Source organism: Notamacropus eugenii, chromosome 2 (assembly GCF_028372415.1).
Source record: "Notamacropus eugenii isolate mMacEug1 chromosome 2, mMacEug1.pri_v2, whole genome shotgun sequence".
Lineage (NCBI taxonomy): Eukaryota > Metazoa > Chordata > Mammalia > Diprotodontia > Macropodidae > Notamacropus > Notamacropus eugenii.
Window position 1 is genome coordinate 124,681,755 of NC_092873.1, and position 25,425 is coordinate 124,707,179.

The 25,425-nt window shown below is 37.0% G+C and overlaps 1 protein-coding gene across 28 annotated transcripts in view; it reads right to left on the bottom strand.

Moving 5' to 3' along the window:
* Nucleotides 1-25,425, bottom strand: part of DST (dystonin) — a 608,843-nt gene that overhangs the window by 157,107 nt on the left and 426,311 nt on the right. For 20 of the 28 annotated variants that reach the window (XM_072642508.1, XM_072642527.1, XM_072642506.1 and 17 more), the window contains 9 exons: nt 18,094-18,222; nt 12,842-12,930; nt 11,409-11,541; nt 4,670-10,078; nt 4,082-4,231; nt 3,700-3,915; nt 3,387-3,533; nt 1,421-1,654; nt 253-405 (listed from right to left, as the gene is read on the bottom strand). In XM_072642508.1, coding sequence (XP_072498609.1) covers nt 253-405; nt 1,421-1,654; nt 3,387-3,533; nt 3,700-3,915; nt 4,082-4,231; nt 4,670-10,078; nt 11,409-11,541; nt 12,842-12,930; nt 18,094-18,222 — 6,660 coding nt within the window. Of the gene's footprint in view, nt 1-252; nt 406-1,420; nt 1,655-3,386; nt 3,534-3,699; nt 3,916-4,081; nt 4,232-4,669; nt 10,079-11,408; nt 11,542-12,841; nt 12,931-18,093; nt 18,223-19,236; nt 21,240-21,986; nt 24,702-25,425 lie in introns of those variants that run through there. The other 8 variants (XM_072642521.1, XM_072642520.1, XM_072642524.1 and 5 more) reach the window with 2 other exon arrangements.

A 25,425-nucleotide genomic window follows, 5' to 3' on the forward strand; every position in this document is an offset into this window, starting at 1 on the left:
CCCAACCCCAGACTAAATGTGCATAGACCCTCTATAAGATGAAAACCAGTGCCTTAAAACTGGTCTCTAATCACTCAGACTATCCCATGGCTCTTCCAGTTTTCCCTTCCCCCACCAAGGTCTAAAACTAAAACAGCTGTTCAATGGCACTAACACATGCAAGAGTCCCAGGTTAGCGCTTTGCAATTAATGGGACAGAGACCAACCATGACAATGAGGCTACTACAGCTGAGGAAGAAAAGCAGATTCTACCTCTTGTTTAGTTTGGTATAGCTTTAATTCATCCTTGCTATCTCCAATCACAATAGCTTCTTGGTGACCAATCAACCGGTTTTCTGTCTGGGTAAGGAGATCACATATTCCCTGGAGTGTTTCCTTATACTCCTGCTGCCGTTCTGCAACAATCTACAGCGGAGCAGAAGCAAAACTTGTTAAATGTGTAGTGACAAAAGGGCAGACAAATAATCTCCTCCATAAAACACAGTCTTATAAGGTTCCTACAGAGAAGCTTTTAAAAGTATGCTGTAAACATGATAGCAGTGGAATACAGTTGGAGCAAGATGAATATAGAAGTTATGGATACATCTCACATATGCTGTAAGTAAAGGAATCATGTTTGGATGGAATTGCCCAAAGAATACTGGCCATGCATATGTATGAGAGATGGAACTTCTGACCAACAGGAGGAAAACATCCAATTTTCTTAAGCTCTTGAAACCTGCGATACACACTATTAATTCTGCAAAAGGACATCAAAACAGAAGTTAGTTGTGACTTGGTTGTTAGCATATTTGGTAGAGAAAATGTTTGTGTGTTTTAAGCAAGAAGAGAAGGGACACCAAATGCAACATTCTGACTTCCACACTCTCTGTAATTCCCTAGTTTAAAGTTCTTATTCATTTCTTTCTCTATTACATAATTTCTATTGTGGCACTCTAGTATAAACTAGCGGCTGCCTTATATAACACTTAAGTATGTAATTGATAAATATGGGGTTCTATTCCTTTCCTACTATATATACAAAGTGTCTTCCATTTTCAAAAATTCATGAAAAAAGTATTTTCCAGTTTCCTTGAAGAAATGCTGCCCAGTGGTATGGCAGACAATCATCACTTCATATCTATAAGTATATATAAAAAATTCCCACTCTTTCCAAAATGAATCATCTCAACTGAAGAAGGAAGTTTCTGGCAGGCATGGAAAGTTATTGGCATATAAATCTATCCCAAATGTTTTTATAATGCCATGAAGGCAAGCATCACATTTCAGATTATGTACAATGAACACTCATTTATAACCAATGCACAGTGGCTTTCTAGCATTTCTTTCCTAATAGTGTGTAATTCACTGATATCCACATTACAATGTCACACTAAGGACCCTAAAACAGAAAAGACAAACTTCACATAGAAAGGCAAACCTTCTGATCACTGAGATCTTGTTCTATATGCAAATGAGCCTCTAAAATTTCCATTTGGGCAGTTATTGATTCCTGCACATCATGAAAACATTTCTGAGTTGTATTTAAAAGTCTCAACAGCTGCTTGCTTTGGTTAGGAGAGAGATCTTGGGCACATTCAGAAATGAAGAACTGTACATCAAAGGCTGTGGTCTCCAGCTGAATTCTGCTATGACCAAGTTCTTTTAATACAGTCTGTAAAGAGAACGGTAATAATTATCACCAAGAATGTAGGTCTGGATAAAGTACATTTTAATAATATTAGGTTTATTAAATATCCCTTTATTTCCAGAAAAGTTAAGGGTGTTTACTAATGCCTGTCCTTTCCCTAAGTGGGACGTTTCCCCTAAGCCCTATAATGACAAACATGATGTAGATGAAGAGATAGATGGAAAACATTCCCCCTCATAATAGCGTGTTTGTTCTCTATCTACTTGTTGAATTAAAGCTATAAATACAAAAGGTAATGGCCTAAAACACATATAGGGCCCATACATGTTAAACAATTATTCTTTCCCCAACAATAACATTTCCATAGTGTTTTGAGGTTTCAAAGTACTTTGCAGGCATTAAATAATTTGTACAACATAATGGCAACACAGGGTAGGATTATATAGATGTTACTGTCCCTGTCTCAGATATGATGAAGACCTAGAGAGCTTAACTGACTCGTTCATACCTTATGTCATACACATAGGTTTCGAACTGAGGTCTTCTAGCCTTCAAATCTAGTTCTCTATCCACCAAATCATGTCTGGTTGGAAACATGTCAGCCATTTAGGTAATTAGCCGAGCCCACTGCTTAAGAGGGCAAAAGTGGCAGGGGATAGAGCACCAAGACCTGAGTTCAAATCCAGCCTCAGATATTTACTAGCTGTGTGACCCTGGCCAAGTTGCTTCACCCTGTTTGCCTCAGTTTCCCCACCTGTAAAATAAGCTGGAGGAGGAAAAGGGAAACTACTCCAGTATCTTTGCCAAGAGACCCCCCATATGGGGTGTCATGAAGAGTTGGACACAACTGAAAAGACTCAACAACAATGGATTGCTTAGGAAACAAGTAGGGGGAAGTTAAATAGCCTATTCAAAAGGAAGAAGTCCAATGAAAGCTTTACCCCAAGGCCATGGTACAGTGTTTTCCTTCAATTAAAGACATGGTACAAAGTCTCTGAAATGTATGTCCCCTGAATATGAAAACAAAACTCTTTGTCCATAGACAACTATTGGTTCAAAAGATCATATGCCAAAAGATAGGTAATGAACCTTTTGTCTCCTGAACCATAAATTTAAAAAAAAAAAAAAGTAACAGAATATATGGGAGAGAGAAAAAATAGTAGAACTTGGGCAGAGGATTAGAGGATCCGCTGCTTATAAAGTCTTGGTGATTTTCCTTTGTAGCACCAGCTATGGTCAGGTTTTCTGTTTGTTTGTCTCAGTCAACAATTATTTATTACAAGTCTATATGCTACAAAGGCAATGGCAAAAATGAAGCTGTCCCTACCCTCAAGAAATATACATACAACTGTGGGAAACATGATTGTCCTTCTTATGCTGGAAGCTCACTCTGCTTCTGTGGCCCCTTTCTCTGATTGAGATTCGGCTCAGAATCTCTATTTTAAGGAAACTGTCTTCATAACTCTCCAGGCTCCACTACTGACTCTCAGGATTTGGAGTTAGGAAAATAAGTCGCACCTCAGATACATCCTGACTGTAATTTTTGAGTGAATTATTCAGCCTCCCAGTGATCTAATAAATTCCCTAGGATTGTAAGCTGTAGGGAAGGGACTGAACTGCATTGGTAGAGGGTATTTCTATTTCTGGAACTTCTCTCTAGCAAGGAAATCCCAGGCCCATTACCAATCCCCTAATTATCCTGTGAAATTCTGGAATTTTCAATTATATCTCATCATACTTATGAAGTGGCACTCACTTTAAGCAATTCCAAGGTTTCCTTCACATTTTTCCTGTCATTGGTGTCCTCCACAAGATCATTCACAGTCTTCCTCCTCTCTGTAATCCAATCTGAAAACTTCTGAAGTTTATACAGAAATTTTTCATGGGAAGCTGTTACTTTGGACTAGAAAATAAAATTTTTCATTCATTACCAAAAATTCCAAAGACTTTCATTTAAAATTCTCAAACACAATTTTTTAAAAAGTATAAGAATTCAGCATATTTAGGCACAAGGTATAATTTAAAGGTATAAGAACTCAATTAATTTAATAAAAAATGTATATGCCTACCATTTCAGAATCTATAGCTAATGTAATTTGTTTATTTCTTTTTGAAGATAAATCATCCAAGGATAACAAGGCTGTTCGCAGATTCTTGTGGCTTATAATTAAGTCCTCAAGATGTTCTTTGGGAATATTGCTGGAATGAGAATTCAGAAATTCTTCAGCCAACTTCATGTCCTTCCTTACAAGGGCAGAAAATGGAGCCAATCCCAATTCAAATGACTACGAATAAAACATAGAAAAGAGCAAATTAATATCTTATAATGGCATACACATGCAGGTAATTTATTAACCTGAAATAAAAAAATAATTGCAAAGAATATTGCTCATTCTCAAAAGTCACTTTTCATTTAATATCCTTCATGAGCAGACAGCATGAAATTCTTACCTCTAATTGCTGAAGTTGATTTTTCAAAGTTTCTAGATTGTTATCAAGTGGCTGCTGGTTGTCCAAAGGAAGTTTCATGTCTTGAAGCATAGTTAAATATCCATGCATTTTTTCAGTGTGCTGCAAACACAGCTGTAATATACTAGGAAACTGAAAGTGAGTTTGGACATTTCTAAATCAATAACTTTTCTCACAAATGAAAAATAATAACAATCTGATTTATACTAGCAGTGGAAATCTTAGATTTTTATAATATAATCACAGAAATGTGATATATAATCCTCCCACATACACAGGATTTGAAGAACATATTTGAAGCAATCCTTAGAAGTCAAATTTTCTACTCTCTTTACCCCTCCACCAACCCCCACCATTTTAATGATGAGGGAGTTGAAGCCCAGAGAAATGCTGTGGCAAGCCTAACATTACACAGATAATGTGTAGAAAAACAAGATTCAAATCCAGGTTTGTTAACCCCAAGGCCAGTGTACTTTTCACTATAACACTGCCACACCAAATTGTAATATAGAATTGCTTTCAAAAGACTGATGCTTCAACGTAAAATATTAGCAAAGAAATGTTACTTACTTTTGCCAAGGGATCATTTCCAGAAGTAACTTCTTTTGGATCCAAAGTATATTCCAATTGATTTGGGGAAATATTGTGTAACGTCTCATGTGGCTGCTCACTTTGGAAACCTATATTGTGGCCCAATGATTCATTTGGTGTTGATGTTATGATGTCAGTTTCTGGTATTTTTTCTGAGTTAAGGGAGCAGTGGCCTTCTTTGATTTTAGAACTTTCATCAGGGCCACACATCTGTTCCCCTTCAGTCTGAAAACTAACAGGCAGATTTTTGTTCAAATCTCCAACAAGTTCTAATTTGGGAGAATGTTCATCCGCAAGGACGATGTGGAAGATATTTTCAAGCTGTAATGGGAGAACTTTTGATGCAATATCATTTCTCTCTGACTCATTCTCATTTAGGGCTATTTCTTTCATCATTTCAAATGCCCCTGAAATCTTTTGGCTCTGTTTCAAAATGTCAAGGAGCAGCTCGGGACCTAGATTTGCAGTCCAAAGGGGAGATGGATTGTCATGGATCTCTGGTTTTACTTCTGGAGAATCAGTCATCTGTGAAACCATACTGTAATCACTTGTTTTAGAGTCACTGAACTTATTGGATGATTTTTTTACCAAGTGGGTCAGGCCAACCATTTTAAGTAAGTCCTGCATGAAAACTCTCCTTTCTGAATAGGAGGAAAATTCACCTTCTTCCCCAAAGAATAAATGGCCTTCTTTCAACCTGCTTTTTAAAATATCCTTCAAGTCATCAACTAACAAATGAGCTAAATCAGGAGTCTGGATTTCTGTTGTATGTGATTCTGGAGGCAAAGTCTGTTCTTTTGGTGGCTGTTGTTCAGTTGCTTCTTTCTTATTATTCATTTCCAAGGATGAGATTTCAATGCCAGAAACCTCATTGGCCTTGTTCTTTCTTAGTTCCTTTGTACACATGGGTGTCTCAAATTCAGTCTGTATAGCAGCATTTTTATTTACATTGTCTAGGACTCTAAGAGGCAAATCTGAAGACGTAAATGTGTCTTCTTCTGAAGTTACTTGAGTATTCACAGATCCTTTTCCTAAATCTGGTTGTTGAGTAGTAAGACTTAATGCAATCTCATTCATACAGGCATCTTCCTGTGTAATGCCTGTCTTATTTTCTCTGCTACCACTCTCTCCTGCTTGTAACTGTGCATCTGTTAAAATAGGGATGTGGATATCTGAATTTAATTTAGTCTTTACATCACTCTCTATCATTTCTTTTTCCCCAGTGGTATTGGAATCAGTTCGGTCAGGGTTCAAGTTATCTTTTACTGTTACATGTTTTGCACACTTTTTCAAGTAAGAGAACAAATCAACTTCTCCCTCAAGTTCACTGAGAAACTTGTCAGAATGGCCTTCATTTTCCTTATGTGAATTTGCATCAGACATGATATCAATTTCACTTCCCATCTTGGAAGCAGATAGGTCAAATATGTCTCCAAGGTTCTCCAAATGAACAGGGTTTTTATCTGTTAAGACTTGTAGATTCTCTGGTTCATTTTCAAGATCAGTACTTGCTTCTTTCCCTTTCTGTGTCTGACTATAGTCCTCATTGCTTGTGATTTCTGAAAATGGGCAAGTACTCTCTCTAGGAAAACAGTTCAAATCTTTCTCATATTCTCCCACACTTTTGTCAAGCAGTTTAACCTCAGGTAGAATTGATATGTCTTCTTTTACAAGCATCTTACTCCTGTCATCTCTCCTTTGGATTTGATCATGTGTTTCATTTCTTTGGTGATCTTGATCATTGAAGTCTGTCATTAACGATGGATGGCTTGTTTGGGAAGGTTTTTCTTTTACATCACCATCAGAATATACATTTTCAGTTGTGCATGTCAAGCTCTCAGCATGATAACTTCTACCTTTCTCTACAAAAAGGGAATCTGAACCTGATTGCATTATGTTAGTCTCAGTGTCTCCTGAATCACTATTACCTATCTGCGAGGTAGAATTGATATCATTATTACATAAAATACTATTGGCACCAACACTTTTTTCTGATTCTTTATCATGAATGGGGGACTGTAATGTAAGTTTGTTTTCTGCAAATTCCTCAAGGTTTCTTTCATTATTAACTTCAATTTCTCTGCTTTCACCAACAATCTCAGACATATATTCTGGAAGGATGACTCCTTTAGTAACTAAATTAGTTTCACTGGTTGATTGTGGCTGTAGAATATTAACACCTTGGATTACTTCTAAATTAGGAAACGTCTGAGTTTCTTTGGTAGATTTTGTCTTTATCATACTACTCTCAACAATTTCATCGCTGTCTTTCTTTTCATGTGAAGTAGCTGACACCTGTACATCCACAATGCTTCCATCCTTATCCTGAGATGTAGACTTTTCAAGCACCCTATCTCCATCATATTCACTCAGATCACTAATAGTAGATAGATGTTTCCTATTTCTACAACTGTCCTCATTTTGCATGCACTGAACATTTTGATCATCAAATCCAACTTGTTGCCCAAATTTATCTTGTTCTCTTCTACCTACCAAATGTTCAGTTCCACCTGCTTCTGATGAAGCTTGGAAGTTCTCCTTTCTTTCTGTACTTTTTGAAGTTACTGTCCCAAGAACATCATCCTCAAAATTACTTGTGCTTTCTTCCTCTGATATAGTGTCCAGTAATCTGCCATTTGCCACCTCTATGTCAACAGAATCTGAGTTTGATCTTTCATCAGAATATAATTCATTCTCTTTGGATACCTTCAAAAATTCTTGAAAAGACTGTGTTTCTCCTTTCATATTTGTCAGATCTGATCTTTCCCCTTGGGTAACTACGTGGCTTTTGTTCACCACTGAAATGCCAGCACAAACACATCCACGATGAGGGGTGCCACCTGCTTCACGCTGAAGCATATCAAAGTCTTCAGGCTCCAAACAATCATAATCATCGTCTTCAAGAAGTAGAGAATCATGGTCATCATCTTCTAACAATGGAGTACTGTAAGAATCATCATCACTCTCTGTATCACTTTCATTATCCTCCGTCTGAAAATCGTGAGAATCTTTCGCCTCATTAGTTTCCTCAAGCTGTTGGATTCCACAAATATCAGGTGCATTAGCACTCTCAGTATCACTGCTCAGAGTTGAACTGACCGAGTATTCTTCAAGCTCAGAGTCAGCCTGATTGCTTTTGGATTCTGGGTAAGAAACAATAACCTGCATTTTGCCAAACTCACTCTGATTACCTAAATATTTTGAACTTTCAAAATTATCCTTCTGACGCTGCAGTTGAAGAGCATTACTATCAACATTTAATGACTGAGATTCAGATGATCCCCTTGGTAAATTGATGTTATTATCTATATTGTCCAGAAGTTTACCTTGAAAACTCTCTGCAGTTTCTGGATCAAGCAATACAACTTGATCGCTGAATGGCAAAGAAGAAATGAGAGATTTCTGAAAGTAGCTGTCTGGGGTAAACACATTACTACTGCCCTGGCAGACTCCCATTTGATCTGAATGAAATAAGTGATTTTCACTTGAAGAATTTTGAAGGTTATTGGGATCCTTGATCCTGTTATCTTGGTTTTCTGTTTCATCCAGAGCACAAAGTCTTCTATTGGTGGAGACATCAACAAAATTTTTGCTTTCATTACTTGGGAAATCATTTTGAATATTTTCAGAACACGTGCATTTATCTACACTGGCACTAGTTCCTACCTGATTTCCATCTTTGCAACTTTTAAATACATTTTCATAATTACCACTAAGCATTCCATTATCCATCTTTCCAAGTTGTACTAAATCGTGAAGTCCTTCACTGACTGAACTTTTCCTATTCTGAAGAGTTATTTCATTTTCAGGCTCTTTGAAACAAGTCCCATCAAAACTATTTGGTGAGCAATCATCCTTTTTATTTGCAGTACTATTAAATAAAACATCCCCAAACTGTCTTAAGTTTGTGCCAATCAATTCTTTTTTGGCTGACATCGCACCAAATGCTGTACTATCATTTTCCAATAACATACTAATAGCTTCGTCCAAATCTCCATCATATAGCAAAAGTCTTTCCCCTGTATTTGCATCCATATAGCTATTTATCATCAAATAAGATAGGAATAAATTCTTTGATTGTTCAAAGGTCGGAGTTTCCATATGTGCTTCTCCATCTGAAATCTCTTCTTGCTGTGTATATTCATGGAATATGGTTGATGGCTGAAACTCACAAGAAGACAACCATCGTCTAGCAGTTTTAGAGGAAGTGCTCAGGTCTCCTGCATCAGGCATTTTATCAGGCAGTATGACACTTTTTAAAATAGATGCTGTATTATGATCTATAACACCTAACTGTGCAGCAGCATCCAGACCAATGACCTGGGAAGTCTCAGGAATATAAAGAGCAGCTATTTTTTGTCTGCCATTGAGTATTTTGTATGCCAACTCATTTGTTATCAACTCTTGCTGCAATGAGGAAGATGCAGGAAATATTTCCCCAGAATGAGGCCAAATGAGGCCAACAAAGCCCTTTTGTGCCTCGAGTATCAAAAGTGCACTACTAGACGATATTAAATTACACTGGACTGCTTCATCTACTGTTAAGCGTTTGGGTGGATTTGAACTTATGATTCCACCTGTTTGCACCTGATGAGTGAGAATACAGTTAGCTGTACCTAAGTCAATTGCCCCTTCCTGCATGGCTTCTTCAATGGTCATTCTTCGCCCAGAATCAGAATCAATCAGACCACCTGAAAGAAGCTGTGCTCCTATCAGTCTAAACATGGTTTCACGATCTATGAGACCTTCATGAGCTGCCCTTAAAATACTGATCCTCCTTCCACATTTTAGCGTTATTCTACCTTCTTCTTGTGGTCTTACAGGGAGAAGTCGCAGTCTAGTATTTTCATGTAAGATACTTCTTTGAACCATATCTACTAAGGAGACCTTCTCTGAAGTATTTGGATCAATAAGGTCTTTGCATATGTTTAGCCTTTCCAAGAGTTTAGAAAACAATGCTGAAGAAATCAAGTTTCTTTGAAAAGCCTTTTGTAAGGTCAGGCACTCTCCTGTGGATGGAATGACCAGAAACCCTGTAGAAAGCTGTATCTCAAGAATCCTGATGGCCACAGATTCAGATATCATACCTTTATCAAAAGCATCTAGAACTGGGACTGTTGTAGATGACACTGATGAAATAATTTCCTTAGCTTTACCTAGTTCCTCAAGTTGAAACAGAATCTGTCCATCAATAAGGCCATGATTTTCAGCCTCCTGAAGATCAAAACATTTTCTTAGCTCTGGTGAAATTAGACCAGAGAGAATTAGCTGCGTCTCCAGCAACCTGATTCCAGTTTCATAATCAACAAGGCCTTTTAAAATTGAATGAAAGACTGAAAGAACTTCTCCAGTTGTTTGATCAATGGTACCTGCAATGACTTTATCCAGCTAAAAGGGAAATACAAAATGTCTAGTTTTAGTTGAATTCACATAATTGGGAATAATTTTTATGAAACTTGGTTGTGTTTTTAATAATGCATTTCAACATAAAATCCTCTACTTACCAGGGCTGTAGCAATGTTGTGAATGTTAGGCAGCTCAAATGCACAAGTGATCTATGTCAGTGATCTATTCAACAGCACAGGATGTAATAAAAGCTTTGAAATCAACATGCATCTGTGAATTGAAAACTTATCTCTGTGTGTATAAACAGGGTTAGTGAAGACACAGTAGAATAGATGATGACAGCAAGAAAACAGAAACTATACTTAGAAGGCAAGTCATGCTTTCAGCATCTTGGTCAGGTTAGATTGTATGGACACAGAAGAGACCAACACCATGCTATTCATGTTTACAGCATACAACACTTCTATATAGTCAAACACAACTCCCTCCAAACTGCAACTTATTTTTATGGAGAACATTCACAAGTTTGGAAAATGTCAATTTGAATGTAATGTTTAGTTTTACTGGACTTTTCTGTTTGGATATGCCAATACGCAGTACTGAATTCCAAGTACAAATGCTTAAGATGTGATTCAAATTTAAATAAGTGAAATTTAAACCTGAGTTTCCATAGAAGAAGAGTTACTTCTTATTATTCAGCCCAAAAGTATTCAAATAATATCTCCATGGAAACTTTGGAAATAAAACAAATCCTAAAAGACACTCTTAGGTATACTTAATTCTTGGCGAATCCCTTAAAAGCAAGAGTTCTTAACCTTTGTGTTGTGACTTTCTTTGGCTTTCTGGGAAAGAGTGTGGACCCCTTCTTAGAATATATTTAAATGCCTAAAGTAAATTACATATGATTTCAAATGAAATCAATACATTGAAATAGTAAGAAAAGTTTTTATCTTTTAAGTTTGCAGATCCCAAGTTAATAACTTCTGCTTTCAAAATTATAAACACAGACCACCCTGGGCCATTACATAGCATCATTTTTTAAAAAATAATATAGAGCCTTATTTCATATTAGAAGAATAGTTTTTAAAGACATGGAGTTAGAAAATGAATGCTTCTTATATCTTTCATCATGCAAGGCAGAGATTAAGACTTCACAAAAGTTGATGATCAGCATAGGTAAGATGCATTTGCTATATACCACTGTTGAAACCTGCAAGCATTTAAATGTATTTCATCCAAAATTATTTATTACAAACAAAATCCAATGGAATTTGACCAATATTAACATCATTTTCCACAACCATGCAATAAAACTGAGGAATCTGAAAAGGTAGTACAAAGTAAACTGATGAAAATTTTCCTGTAATATTACCTTCTCTTCCACCTTTTCATCTCTTAGAATGTGTGATTCCTGAAGTTGCTTCAGAGAGTCACTGAATAAGTTGTAACTTTCTTGAAGAGATTTCACTTGTTTTTCCATTTCATTTCTTTCTTCATCAGTCAATCTAAAATAAGAATGTGTTTTTTAAATAAATAAGAAATTTTTAAGTAAAACATGATTTATTTTAAGTAAAATTTAAAAAATATTTTTAAATAAGAGTCATTTTAAAAAATAGAAATAAAGACCAATTACTGAAAGGTGAAGAGGTAAAATGTCTGTTAATTCTGTGAAGATTTTAGGGACCTGTGAATTCACTGGTATAGGGAATTCTCCACTGAACAAATTCCCTCTAAAATGCAGGTCAGCATCTCTGTAATTTAATACTCTTAGAGAGTTGTCTAAGGTAACTGAAGGTTAAGTGATTTGCCCAGGGTCATATAGCCAGCATGAATCAGTCAAAACTTGAACTTAGGTCTTCATGGCACCAAAGCCAGCTTTCTTTATCTTCTATGTCACTATGCTTCTCAATATACTGTAAAGTAACATTTCTTTAAGTGAGCACATGCTTACAAAACAAATTACTATCTCCTTTCCAGGCTCACTTAATAGCCACAATCTACATACCGTATAGAAAAGTCAAAAACCATTCACAAAAAAAAAAAATTAAGAGTCAGTCCCAGCTTAGAAGGGAGTTTAGGGTTGTCACAATATAAACTTAGACACACTGGGACCTCATCAGCACACATACATTTTTTAAATGTACTCTGATCTGTTACCGGTATGGAGAAATATCATTTGTTAATCTCACCCTCAAAGAATGTGACAAGTAAAATATGAGAAAGGCAGAATAGTACAGTAGATAAGGTATTTGGGTTTTAAATCAGGACAGCATGGGTTCAAATCCCATGTCAGGACACTTACTGGCTATATCACTCTGTTCAAGTCACATGACTTCTTTGTGACTCTCTTCAACATTAACAATAATAACAGTTTTCCACAATCATGCAATAAAAGTGAAGAATTTTAAAAGATGGGACAAAGTAAGCCAATGGGAACTTTTCTTCCACCTTTTCATCTCTTAGAATGTATAAGACAAAAAAGTCACAAGGGAAGAGAGTGCTGCCTAGGAATACCTGATCACCTGTAACTGTCCTGCATCATTCAAAAACTATCTCCCTTCCTTCCATATCATTTTAGAGCTCTGCAAAAGTCATTTTATGAGGGTTACTTCCCAGTTACTAGGAGCAGAAACCCTGTGTCGCCATGCTACAAATAGCTCCAGCACAAACATAAAGCTGGTATACTTATCACATCAGCAACTATCTTCTAACTTAGCAGCTCAGCTGCCCTCTCTTTTTTGCTATGCCAACTCCATTTTTCTTTACCTTGAATAATTATAAAACAATTAATAAAACTCAACATACTTATCACCATGTTTAGTGAGAAATAACTGTATGGTCTGAAGGGCTTCAGATAATTGTTCTTTCCTCGTGGCAATTTCCTCACTGGAAATCTGAAAGGGAAGGAAATATAATTAAGCCTTCTAGTCAATAATGACAAATAATGCAAATCTTCATTGCCTTACAAGTAGAAAAAGGCTTTCCCTCAAACAGATTCAAGTGACGTGCTTTAGTAGTCAGTGAGAAGGTAATACTTTTTTCTGAATTCCATGTTTCAGGAGTAGCCCTCACCTCCCACAAACCTGTATTCACAGGATGTATTTGGAACTGGACAGAACCTCAGAGACTGTCTACTAGTCTAATCTTTTCATTTTGCAGATGAGGAAACTGAAGCCAAGGGAGGTTAAGTCACACTGGTAGTAAGGTCACACTGGTAGTAAGTGTAAGAGTTCAGATTTGAACCCAAGGTCCTCTGAAACCAGAATAATTTTTTTTCTTCACTACAAAGAGTTCCTTCACTCTGAGAGTTCCCTACACTGGTGAAAGCATAGAACTAGATCCTTCCTCCTTCTCCCTTCATGCCAAAAGAAAAGAAAAAAATCAGCCAGCCAGAAATAAATAATAAAGTTAACTTATTCTTAAAAGACTAAGATTTTGTCCCATCCTTTCATATTTCCTCGCCAAATTACATCTTAATGAACATGTCTCTGGCAACATTAACTTCCTACTGGGCCAGTCAGTCAACAAGCATTTTACTAAGTGTTTACTATTTGGTGGGTGCTACCTTTCATCAGCAAAAATACATTGGAAATGTGATTCAAAGCCAATTAAATGAAATAGTTCACTACCGTGAGATCATAAATTCTTTCATTTAACGTCCTAAGAAAATAGGCTCAAACATGACGCCACAGTAACTTTAGAAGTACACAAAAGTCTTCTAAACAACTTTAAATTTGTTTTAAGACAAAGCATACTGGGCACTCTTACATGTTTATGACAAGTCACATTCTGTAAAATACTAACCAAAACACATCTCTTTAAGCTTTGTTCAGTTTTCAGCTTCTATTTTACTCTTTGATCAATTTCATCTCTTAAATGACTAAGGATAGGCCACTCACTCACAGGTAAGCATTCTTATGTCTCATACAGTGCAAAACTAGCAAAGCTGACAGGATCTTGGAGATCACCCAGTCTGGTCTCCTAATTTTACAGATGATGAAACTAAAGCCCAAATTGGGTAAGCTAATGAGAAACAAAGCCAGCATTCGATTCCAAGGCTTCTGACTCCAAGACCTATTTTATTTCTTCCATACCATGTTGCCACCTCCCTTTTTCAGAATTAACTTAATCTCTGCATAATTTGAGATGTGATTTCTTATTATATTGATCAGAAGCACACCAAACCCCAGCTGGTCTACCTTTACAAGCAACTATAATGGGTAGAGTGCTGGACCTGGGATTAGGAAAATCTGAGTTCAAATCCAGCCTCAGATACTTAGACATAGTTAATGTGTGACCTTGGACAAGTCACTCACCCTTTGCTTACCACAGTTTTCTCTTTTGTAAAATGAGGATAATAATAAAACCTACCTGTAATAATAGCCCAACTCCTAGGGTTATTGTGAGGATATAATGTGAGAATATTTGTGAAGTGCTTTGTAAACTTAAAAGGGCTACATAAATGGTAATTATTATTAACCATCATCACCACATCAAGAGTACCACTATCTGGCGACTCACTTTGCAGTGAATTAGCCCCTGGATTATTATGAAACAGGAAAAGGTTGACATACCCACATACAAAATTGGTATTTTCTTGAAGAGAATTAAATAAGGAACAGATCTATTCTAAAGAGCAACAGGAAGGAGAAAGTGTGCTCATGGCTTTATTTTAAAAAATTCTTTATAAAGAAAGAAGACAGGAAAATGTGTTTTTATAACAAAGATGATCTAGGAAAAGAAACCTGTACAATTGCATACTTTTAATTTGATTAAAATAATAATATACAGAATTAAAATAATATATAGAACATAGAATAATATATACAGAAATATAAAATAATAATATACAGAATTTGATTAAAACAATAATATATAGAACAGTGTGACATAGATGGTAGCAGGCCAGGGTTGGCATTAGGAAAACTTGGGTTTAATCACTGAGTCACGGCACTTCTCTAAGTTTGTTTCTTCATCTGTAAAATGGGTATAATAGCTGCAGTGATTCCCTGGTGATGACTATAAGACTAAAGTAAGGTAATGTATGTAGCATGTTTTGACAACTTCATAAGTTAATTGTTATTATACTAATGAAAAGTAACATGGTAGAGTAGATAGAGAATCACTTTGGAAGAATAATGAAGATCTGAGTTCAAGTGCTATTTTTGACAAAAAACAACTACACGAACATGGCCATCTTAAGCATCCAGGATAGCTCCCTAAAATCAGAGATTACAGAAGAGTTGTTGATCTCTATCATGGGAGCCTGTTACAATGGATTGAGGAGTGGTTCTATCATTAGAAAATGTGGATTCAAATCCTATCTCTCATTCTTCCTGCCTGCATAACCTCGGGCAAGACATTTAACTTCCATAAGCCTCAGAGTATTATCTGTCAAATAAAAGGGTTAGGCTAGGATGGGCTCTGAAGTCCCTTCCATCACTATGGAAGTTATAAGGAAGTTTCACTACCACCATTAGACAATGTGGGAGCAAACTTAAAGGGGTCATTTAGTGGCATGTGTTTAGTAGTGCATAGCTGGAAGGAAAATCTGTACAAGATTTAAGCCCTGATGCTTGCATCTCTGACAGTGGTTCTCTCATGCTGAGAGGGTAAAACAATAGATCACATTTATACAAGTGCTTTCATTTACAAAGCATTTTCTTTATTTGTAAAATGTCTATGCATTAGCTCAGGTATATTTGTAGTGCTTTCATAAATTAGAAGGCACTATATAAATGTGAGCTACCTTTTTCACGTCTCTACTTTCCATCCCTTTACACTGGCTATCCTCTAATGCCTGAAATCTTACCCCTCTCTATCTCCCCCTCCTAATATCTCCGTCTTCTTTTAAGACTCAGTTCAAAAGTGACCTTCTGCAGATGTTCTTTCTTGGTCCCCTACACCTACCCTTAGCCAACTGAGCCTTCCTTTCTCTAAGATTAGCTTTCTTCTCTTCCAGGAGTTCACATCCATTTTTGTGTCACAGATTCCTTTGGTAGTCTGGTGAAACCTATGGACCTTTTCTCAGAATAATCTTTTTTTAAATAATTAAAGGAAACATAATTTTCAGTTAGAAGTTAGTGAAAATAAAGATATAACTTTTTTTCATTCATGTTCAGAGCTTCCCTAAAGACTGCCAAAATATGACTAACATGGAAATGTTTTACATGATTGCACATATAGAACCTATATCTGACTGTGTACCACCCACGGAGGAGGGAAGGAGGGAAGGATAAAATTTGAAACTCAAAACTTAACAAAAAGTTAAAAAATTGTTTTAACATGTAATGAGGGAATAAAATATATATTAAAAAGACCCCCAAGGTGCCTATGAACTTCAGGTTAAATAGCCCTTTTCTACTGTATCTTGTATCTTTTTATTTACATATGGTTTCACCCATAAAAGTGTAAGCTCTTTGAGAGCAAGGATTGTTGCTGTATTTATTCATTTTCTTTTTTTCCTAGGACTCAGCATACTAGATTAATAAATGCTTGTGGACTGCTTGACTGATGGAATGATTGCTAAGAGAACAATCCTCAGAGAAGTAGGTTTAGAGGACTAACTCTCACAATGAAGAGTAACACTCTTAATGAAGCTCTAAGACTTGAAGTCCTCATGCCTAGGGTCACACATTGAGTAAGTGTCAAAGCCAGAAAATGCTACTTCCTCAGTAAGGAAAATATTATGGAATGAGCAGTAGCAATGGTGACCACAGACCTGTGAGTGATGAGCAGCAGGGAAGAGAAGATTCCCCCACTGCTCCACCAGAGTTTATGCAGCAAATTACAATAAACACTAGTGGAGCACAAAGACCTCACCAATATGACGATCCCAAGTGGGAATGCAGCAAACAACTCTTTTGTTAGAGTTTAATTAAAAAGATTCCATCTAGGATAAAAATTCATAAGAAGCAGTTGCTTTATTTAGGCAACAATAATAGCTACTTATATCATGCTTTAAGGTTTTCAAAGTGCTTTACATGTATTATCTCACTGGATCCTCATAATTGTTCAAAGTATGCATCCCTGTGGTTATTATTATCTCCATTTAATAGATGAGGATCTGAAGGTCATAAAGTTTCAGTGAAAAGAGCAGTAGATGTACAGTCGGAGGACCTGGGTTCAAATTCCACCTCTGAAGATTACTGCTTGGTCACGTCATTTAACTTCCCTTGGCCTCAGTCTCATCTGCAAAATGAGGGAATAGGACTAGATGGCCTTAGTCTAAGGACTCTCCCAGATCTAAATCTATGATCCTATGACTTGGCCAGAATATCAGAGTAAGAATTTGAACTTGTGGCTCTCCTAATTTCCAATTCAGTGTTTTTCCAATTCCACATTGCATCTTGCAGGACAGAGAAAATCGAACATTTGGGCAGTTAAGATAGAAACTTTCCAGTAACTAATCTGATCTCTATATTCTCTCCATATCTAAGAAGCTTATGTACATCAACTGATCCACCTGTTCAAAATTACTTTACACTCTTTGGGCTAATTTGCACATGACACTTCATCTCTCATCTCTGTGTTTTTGTACCTGGTGGCGCATGTTTGGTGTACGTTGCTTCTCCATCTCTGCCTTGTGGAATCATTGGTTTCCTTCAAGATTTATCTAAAGTGTCATCTCCTTGAAGAGGTCTTTCCTAGTTCCCAAGTCTTCTAGAACATTCTCTTCTAAGATTATCTTCCATCTATTCAGTATGCACTGTGTATGCAATTATTTATCTACAGGTATTGTCTCCCCAATTACTATGTAAGCTCCATGAGGACAGGGACTTTTTTTGCCTTTCTTTTTTATCTGTACTGCTTAGCATAGTGCCCAGCACATAATGTACATTTAATAAATGCTTGTTGAGTTTTTTCCTACTTTTGTTTTAAATTTTTATAGTCTTTTCATGTTTAGAACTAACAACAAGAATTCATATCCTAAATATGATATAACTATCTTAATAATAATCCATTATTTTATTTTGAGAAGGAAATAGATTGACTGGAGTCTCTTAGTATAATCCAGGAAGCAGGTGTAATCCCAGACAGACACCAAGAGTGAGTACCTGCTGCTTTGAGAAGGATGATTTGCCAGCCTTCTCGCCTTCTTTCAATGTCTTGCTAATATTTGACACCCATTTCTGTAGCTCTTTGGCTTTTTCAACATGTTCTTTCTTTTCTTCTTCCAGTGATTTCTGGCAAGCATGAGTTGTAAAAAAAAAATATATTAAAGTTATTGAAGTATTAGATTCTGCTTAGCAAACAAATGTGTGAAAATATCATTATCAATACCAGGGCTAGTGAAATGTTTTATTCATTGACATAACCACACATACCACATGTTACTCTGCTATGATAAAGATTCAAACTTTCTCTGGAAAGAGGGCACCGAATGTTTGTGATGGCAACAAAAATTGTGGATCAATGCTTCAAATCACAACAAAGCCTTGCAGTAAGAGCAATCGAACTTCCGAGTGGTTATTCAATAGGACAAACCCTAAATTACAGCTTTATTCAAGATCTAAAATCACTGCCTTTGCATTAGCATTACAAGTTACGAGTCACTGATACAGAAATGCTGAATAGCTTATCCAGTCAGAGGACTATAGAGCATATTCATGGAAGAAAAATGCAAAGAAAAATATGAAGATTTCTAGCAATATCTAATCCAGTAATGATGAGTCACAACTTCTTCCCACCCCCTTACCACAACAAATATATTTTAAATTGCTTAACATTTTCATTCAAAGTTTTGAAAATAAATGCAACTTTTACTAACTCTGTTAAGATGGCTAGAGGTGTAATATGTACAAGAAAACTCAAAATGATTTTATTTTTCAATACAGTCTGAAATTCAGGAGACTGAGGTACACTGGGCCAGCTGCAGATATTTCTCTCTTTTTTGTTCTTGGTGCTGCTCCAAAATCATCTTCTAGTTGATCTCAGGGTACTGCATCATTTAGGAAATGGGGCCCCTAGCCTAAGGCCAGGGTTGGTAAAGATTAGAATAGCTCTTTAGGAGTGAGAGGCCTTTTTGAACTTGGTTGAGCTAATGCTGTACACATTTGGATACAAAAGATGATTTATTCTGGCCAGGTTGACTAAACTAATCTCAAACTAAATGAAACCATTCCAATCTTTCTTCAGCCATGGTTATGCTGTTTTAAATATAACAAACACTCGTAGAAGCCAGCAGTTTTCAACCTGGCAAGAAATCAATAGTGAGTACTTAAAGAATTTCCTACAACTTAATGACTAGAAGGAGGTAATATCCTAAGCACTATTGTAATGTCACTGAATTTTATGAAGAATAGTAGAGACTGGAAATCCCAGACATGAGGGGCTCCGATGCTTCCAACAGTCTTAGTCCTGTATGAAAATCAAAATCTGCTTTCTCTAAGGCCTCTTTGTAAGTCAACTTCCTTTTAGTTTTGGGACAAATTATATCTCTGACATGGGGTTTCTGATCTTTGAGCTTGGAAGCAGTGAGGACATCAAGGATTCCCTCTCTGAGAGCTTCTTCTATTGACAACCTCGTGTTGGACTGTGGATGGATTAACCCACCTGTTAAGTGCTGGTACTCCAAACATCGAATCCCAAGTTCTATGCTCAGAGCACTTGTGTTCACAACTTCAACCACTGACATAGTCTGGTTAGTGACTGGATGAGTAATCCCCCTGAATACCACCTCACATTGGCGTAGCTGTTGGGCACATGACTCATCAATTAACCCTCTATGCAAAGCTTCAGTCACCCTGAACTTTTTGCCTGTAAGAGGGTCAATGATACCACCTGTACTGACTTGAGCTTCAAGGCACCTAAGGGCAGTAATCCGGTCGATCAAATTTCTGCGTGAAGCTTTGAGAACTGAGATCCTTTCACCAGAATCAGAGAGCCAATATCCTGCAATTGGGCTGTTTAAATCCTTCTTTGGCACTAACTTGCTCAGCAAAGTATCAGCAAGCTCAGTGGGTGTGATGGTGCCTTCCTGACATTTCTTAACCAGGGCCCTGTCAATCACTCCCTGTTCTACTGCCTCACTGATACTAAACTGCAATCCTGTTTTAACATCAGTCAGCAGATGAGAAGCCTTTCCACAGGAATCAAAGAATGTGGCTTCCTTCCACTCATATTGCTGTCTTGAGAGCTCAAGATAGGTGTTTTTCTCAATAAGATTCCTTTGGAAAGCTTCAAATGCAGTAAGCTCTGCTCCCATCTTTATGTCTACTACAGAAATTTTCTGAGCCTTTTCTATAGAGAGATTGGAAATTTTCCTTTCTCCAAATGGAAGCAAAAAGCATCTACTATGTACATCAAAGACACACATTCTCAACAGTTCTGAGTAATACAGAACTTGTTTGTTATTGGGATTAGGGAAAACCCTGGTGTTGCTCGATGGCTCATGTAAGAATTGTAAAATGGCATTATTCAGTAAGCCCAGCTGCACAGCTATTTCTGGAGGCACTCGAACACTTCTCACAGAATCAATGACTCCCCCGCATGCAACCTGGGCCTCCAAGATATGCTTTCCTTTTCTTCTTTCAAGCAGCCTGCTCTCAATAGCTTGAAACACTGACAACTTCTTTGAACCATGCATATATCCTAGGACTGCCTTCTCAGCCTCAAGAAGCCGACTTTCGAATTCATTATCAACAACCCCCTTAATAAGTGCATCCTCCACAGAATATTTCTGCCCTGAGATGGGATCAATAATGAAGCCTGTTGCTGCTTGAGCTTCTAAAAATGCTAAGGCCAGGGCTTTATCTATTATTATTTTCTTGGCTGCTAAGGTGAATGTCATTCTTTCTTTGGTAGACTCCAGGTATAGCCCTGCAATTGCAGTGGATTTGGTCAAAAACTTGCTAAGACTTTTCTGTACGTCTTCCACAGATCTGAGACCAAGACGCAGCTGTTCAACTGTGCCCACATCCAGAAGCTTCACCTCAATCAACTGCCTGGCAGTTACCATGTGTCGGAGACCCTGAAATTTAAATTCATCATCTCTGACAGAGCAGTCATAACTCCCGCTAATGTTCTGGAAGTTCTCTTGTTCTAAATTGGTAGAATTCAACTTGGGCAATTCTCCTCTCTTGAATCCATCTGAGGTTCTGAATACTTCAAATATTTGCTCTTCATGATCTGGAACTAGGTCTTTTTCTTGCTTTAATGTTGTGACTTCAACATGCATATCATACTGCTTGTTCTTAGCTATCTGTAAACAGGAATTCATAAAATAATAAGGAACTGATCTGAAGAACTGTATCCACCCTTAATCCAAACACCATTCCTCAAAGAGCAGAGAGCAGAATAAAAGTTGTAGAAATTGTAGAGAAGACAATTATGACTAGAATCATAGATCTAAGAATTGGAAGTGTCTTTAAAAGACATCTAGTACAGCCCTCTCATACAAATGGGGAAACTGAGGCTCAAGGAATTTAAGTGACTTACTCAAAATCACACATATAGTAAGTATAAAAGGAAGAATTTGATTCCAGAGAGATCTTTTCACTGAACCATATTTCCCTTATAGAAAAGGCTTTACAGAAATAACAAGTCTGAAATTTTTACATAGTCCCAATTTTTGAGACTAAATGATTAAAATTAAATCTGTTTACATTGTAAGTTAGGAATTACTTTGTCTGGTTAGTTCTGTTTTCTTTGCTTCCACATTTTATAAAATATCAATTCTTAAAGCTCTGTGGAAATTCATTATATATCTGCACATATTTAATCTCAGTACTTTTAAAGACACAACATCTAAGATGCAAACAAATCTACTGCATAGTGGGAAAGTGTAGCAGCATTGCTTTCCCAACTAGAACTATAAAGCAATAATTCTAATAATTAAATGCTTGCTAAATGAATATTTTAAATAATCAATAGAGTACTAAAGAAAACAGGGGGGGAAAGAGGAAACTGGCCTGAAAATGCTAATAGTTGACAGAAATTAAGAGTATACCTCCAAAGGCTTCATGAGTTTCACCAGTTCTATTTCAGAGGTGTCATCTTGATATCTAACAGGTGATATGGAATTGTATAGAGCTTTATCTCTTATCTTTTCTATTTCTGACAATCTTGTAATTGGGTTTGTTTCATCAAAAGTTATCTGCAACTCAGTACTTGTCTGAGAAAAATACTCAGAGTAGCATTGTTGACTTTTTTCATCCTCTAGTGTAGCTCTTGGTAGCTGGAACTGGACTTCTTTGCCTATCTGTTCAGCCCCCTTATGGAGCCTTTTTTCATCCAGCTGTTCACTCGGAAATCCTTTTGATTCCCATCTCAACAGAGGAGATTGTGCCTTTTGTTGAAGTTGTTCAATTCCCCTAGAGGAGAGATCACTATAGTATTTATACTCATTTACTTTCCTTTCAAAGTCTGGTTTGAAGTTGCAATCTTTAGTCATATTCTTTCTCTGGATCTCACTCTGAAGCAAAACTAACTGGCTTTCATGCTCCTTTATCTGTTGGTCCATCTTTTGCTTCAAGTTGGCAACCTCACGTTTCTGTGCTATCAGCTCCTCTTCAAGTTTACGACATTTTTGGTAATGATGTGCTTCCATGTTCTTTCCTTGTTGCATTTGTTCTCGATACTGTTGAAGTCTTCCTTCTAATTCTTTAATATCTGTTTCATATAACTTAGCATTCTCTTGGGCTATACAGTTTTCTCGTTGAAGACTTACAAAATCAAGTTTTATACCTGAAAGATCATTTTCAGTGATGACTTTGGAGTCCATTAATTTTTCTACTTTCTTCCTAAATTCCTCTGCAGAACGTTTGAACTTAGCAGATTCTTCCTGAAACAGAACCATCTTTTGGTGTGCCATCTGCTCCTCTATAGTCTTTAGGTGTAATTCATCTTGGACCTTCTTCAACCTATTATTTAATTCTTGTACTTGGGCTTCCTGAATCTTTACCTTCTTCTCACCAAGTCTCTTTTCCTCTTTGGATGCATTCAGCTCAGCATTCAGATTTCTGACCTCTTTCTCAGTGTTCTGGATGATAATGTCCTGCTGGTCACACTTCTGCCTAAATTCATTAACCAGACTTTGAGTTTTGGCCAAGTCTTCTTCCAGACATTTGATTTTCCTGAGAAAATCTTGTTCTGTTTTTGTCTGCTTGTGCAAGTGTTCATTTGTGTTACGGAGCTGTTCTTTAAAACCGTCTGCCTGAGTTTTTAAGATCTCACATTTTTGCTGAATAGTTTGTTTCTCCAACACAATCTTCTCTGAGTCTGACTGAATTCTCTGCATCATCAATTTGGTTTCGTTATTTTGTCTGGTGAGTTCATCCACTTTCTGTTTTAACATCTCTGCCCATTCATTACTTTTTTCCAAGTCTTCATTAAGTTTCCGGATTTTTTCATTGTTTTCTTTTTCTGCTTTGATATTCTGAAGTAATTGTTCATGGCTTTTATCAAATGCTTCTGTCAGGATATGTTCTGATTTCCCTAGGCAGGATCTTGCTCTATCATCAGCTAATGCCTTCTCATGCTGAAGAGTGGAGACCTGGGAATTCAAATGCTGAATGTTCATTTCAGCTAGTGCCTGAGCTTGAGTGATTTGGTCCACTTCTCTTTTCAGTTTCCCCTTTTCCTGGTGGAGAGATTCCAATTCCACTTGATAATGATGTTTCATTTTCTTCAGGTCATTAGCTTCCTGCATTACCTCTTGAGCTCTATCTGTGGTCTGATTCAACTGCCTATTAAGGTCTCTTAACTGTCGAGAGTAACCCTGCTCTACCTGGTCTTTCTTCTCCAACTCCAACTTGAGGCACCTTAACGTGTTATTTGTCTCATCTAACTTTTCTTTTAGCAAACGAGCCTTTTCCTCAGATGATGTCTTTTGAAGCTGAAGGGCATTCAACTCATATTTTAGCTCCCCTACCTCCTTTTCAGCTTTTTTGTTGGCAAGAGTTAATTCATGGACCTGATGCTTCAATTCATCAGCTTTCTGTTTCCCGTGTGTATCCTGCACAGTCATGCAGGTTGGCAATGTACTTTCTCCACAAGAGAGCTGAATTTCTGTTATTTTTCTCCTGGCTTCAGTTTCAATTTTTTGCTTTTCTTGCAACTGTTTCTCTGCAACTTTCTTTTGAAATTCAAGGTTTCCTTCCATCTGCTTTATCAGTTTCAAGAGTTCTTCCTCACTCTCCTTTTTTCTTCTTAGTTCTGCCATCAACATGCTTTTCTCATGCTCCAAGTCACTGAGGCTTGTGTCTTTTTTTTTAAGACGGTCTTCCAAGGTCCTTCGAGTAATTGTGTGCTCCTCTAACTGCTGCCGGAAATTTCGGAGGTTTTCTTCAACCACAGCCCTCTTAGCTTCTGCCTCTGATGTCAGCCGCTTCACACGCTCTAACTCTTGCTCAGCTGCTATCTTCTCCTTCACGATATTCTCAAGCTCACTGCGATACTGCTTGGCTTCACTCTCAGCCCTTATTTTCTTCAAAGCAATATCTTCCACATTTCTTTGTTGCTTCCTCAGTTCATTTTCCGCAGCTGCCTTTACCTTGGGAAGTTCTTGCTCTACCTGGAACTTCTGTTTTCTTAGCTCATCTAACATTCTCTCTAGCTCACTAATCTTTCCTGTGAGTTTGTTGTTCTCCACCATTGTTGCTTTCTGTTGCTGAAGCAGCTCTGAATAGGCTCCATGTTCAGATGTCTCCTTACATCTTTTAATCTATAAGAAATTTATTAAAAATATCAAGTCTGTTCTGCTACAATTGTAGCCCAGAATATCTGAAGCAAAGCTCATCAAAGTACTTACAAACCAAGGATGCCAAAGTGCAGAATAAGCCAACACCATCACCACCACCACCACCACCTTCTCCAAATAGAAAGCTTCATAAAGTAACCATTAGTTGCAAGCAGAAAATACCCTTCATGAGAGGAATTCATAATCACACAAAAACTGTGAATAATCTTTCTTGTCTCTAAGGAATGATTTTCTTAAAACAGATAACAAAATAGACTCTTAGAGCTGGGAGGGACCTTAAGGAACATTTAGTCTAAACTCATTTTACAAATAAGGACAATGAGTGAGGTCTCGAGATTAAGAAGTAACTTGCCCAAGGCTCAGAGTTAGCCTCCTGATCCACAGTCCAGTGATCTTGTTACATGCCACACTATTCATCTGTTAACAACACAGGTCGTGCTAAATACAAAGAACAACTTAACATGCAGAAATGAAATAAAGATAAAGAATTCAGTGTTTATTGGCCATCCCTATGAAAAGTAAAACATGTCTTGTGTTGTGAAATTTTTAAAAAATAAACAGTTTAAAAATAATCTACAAAGGAGGAAATACTCATGAAATATAACTAATTCCAGATTACTATAAACAAATGAATCCCCAGAAGTGTCACATTATTTGAATTTGCATGGAATACTTCCATTGGATTGGA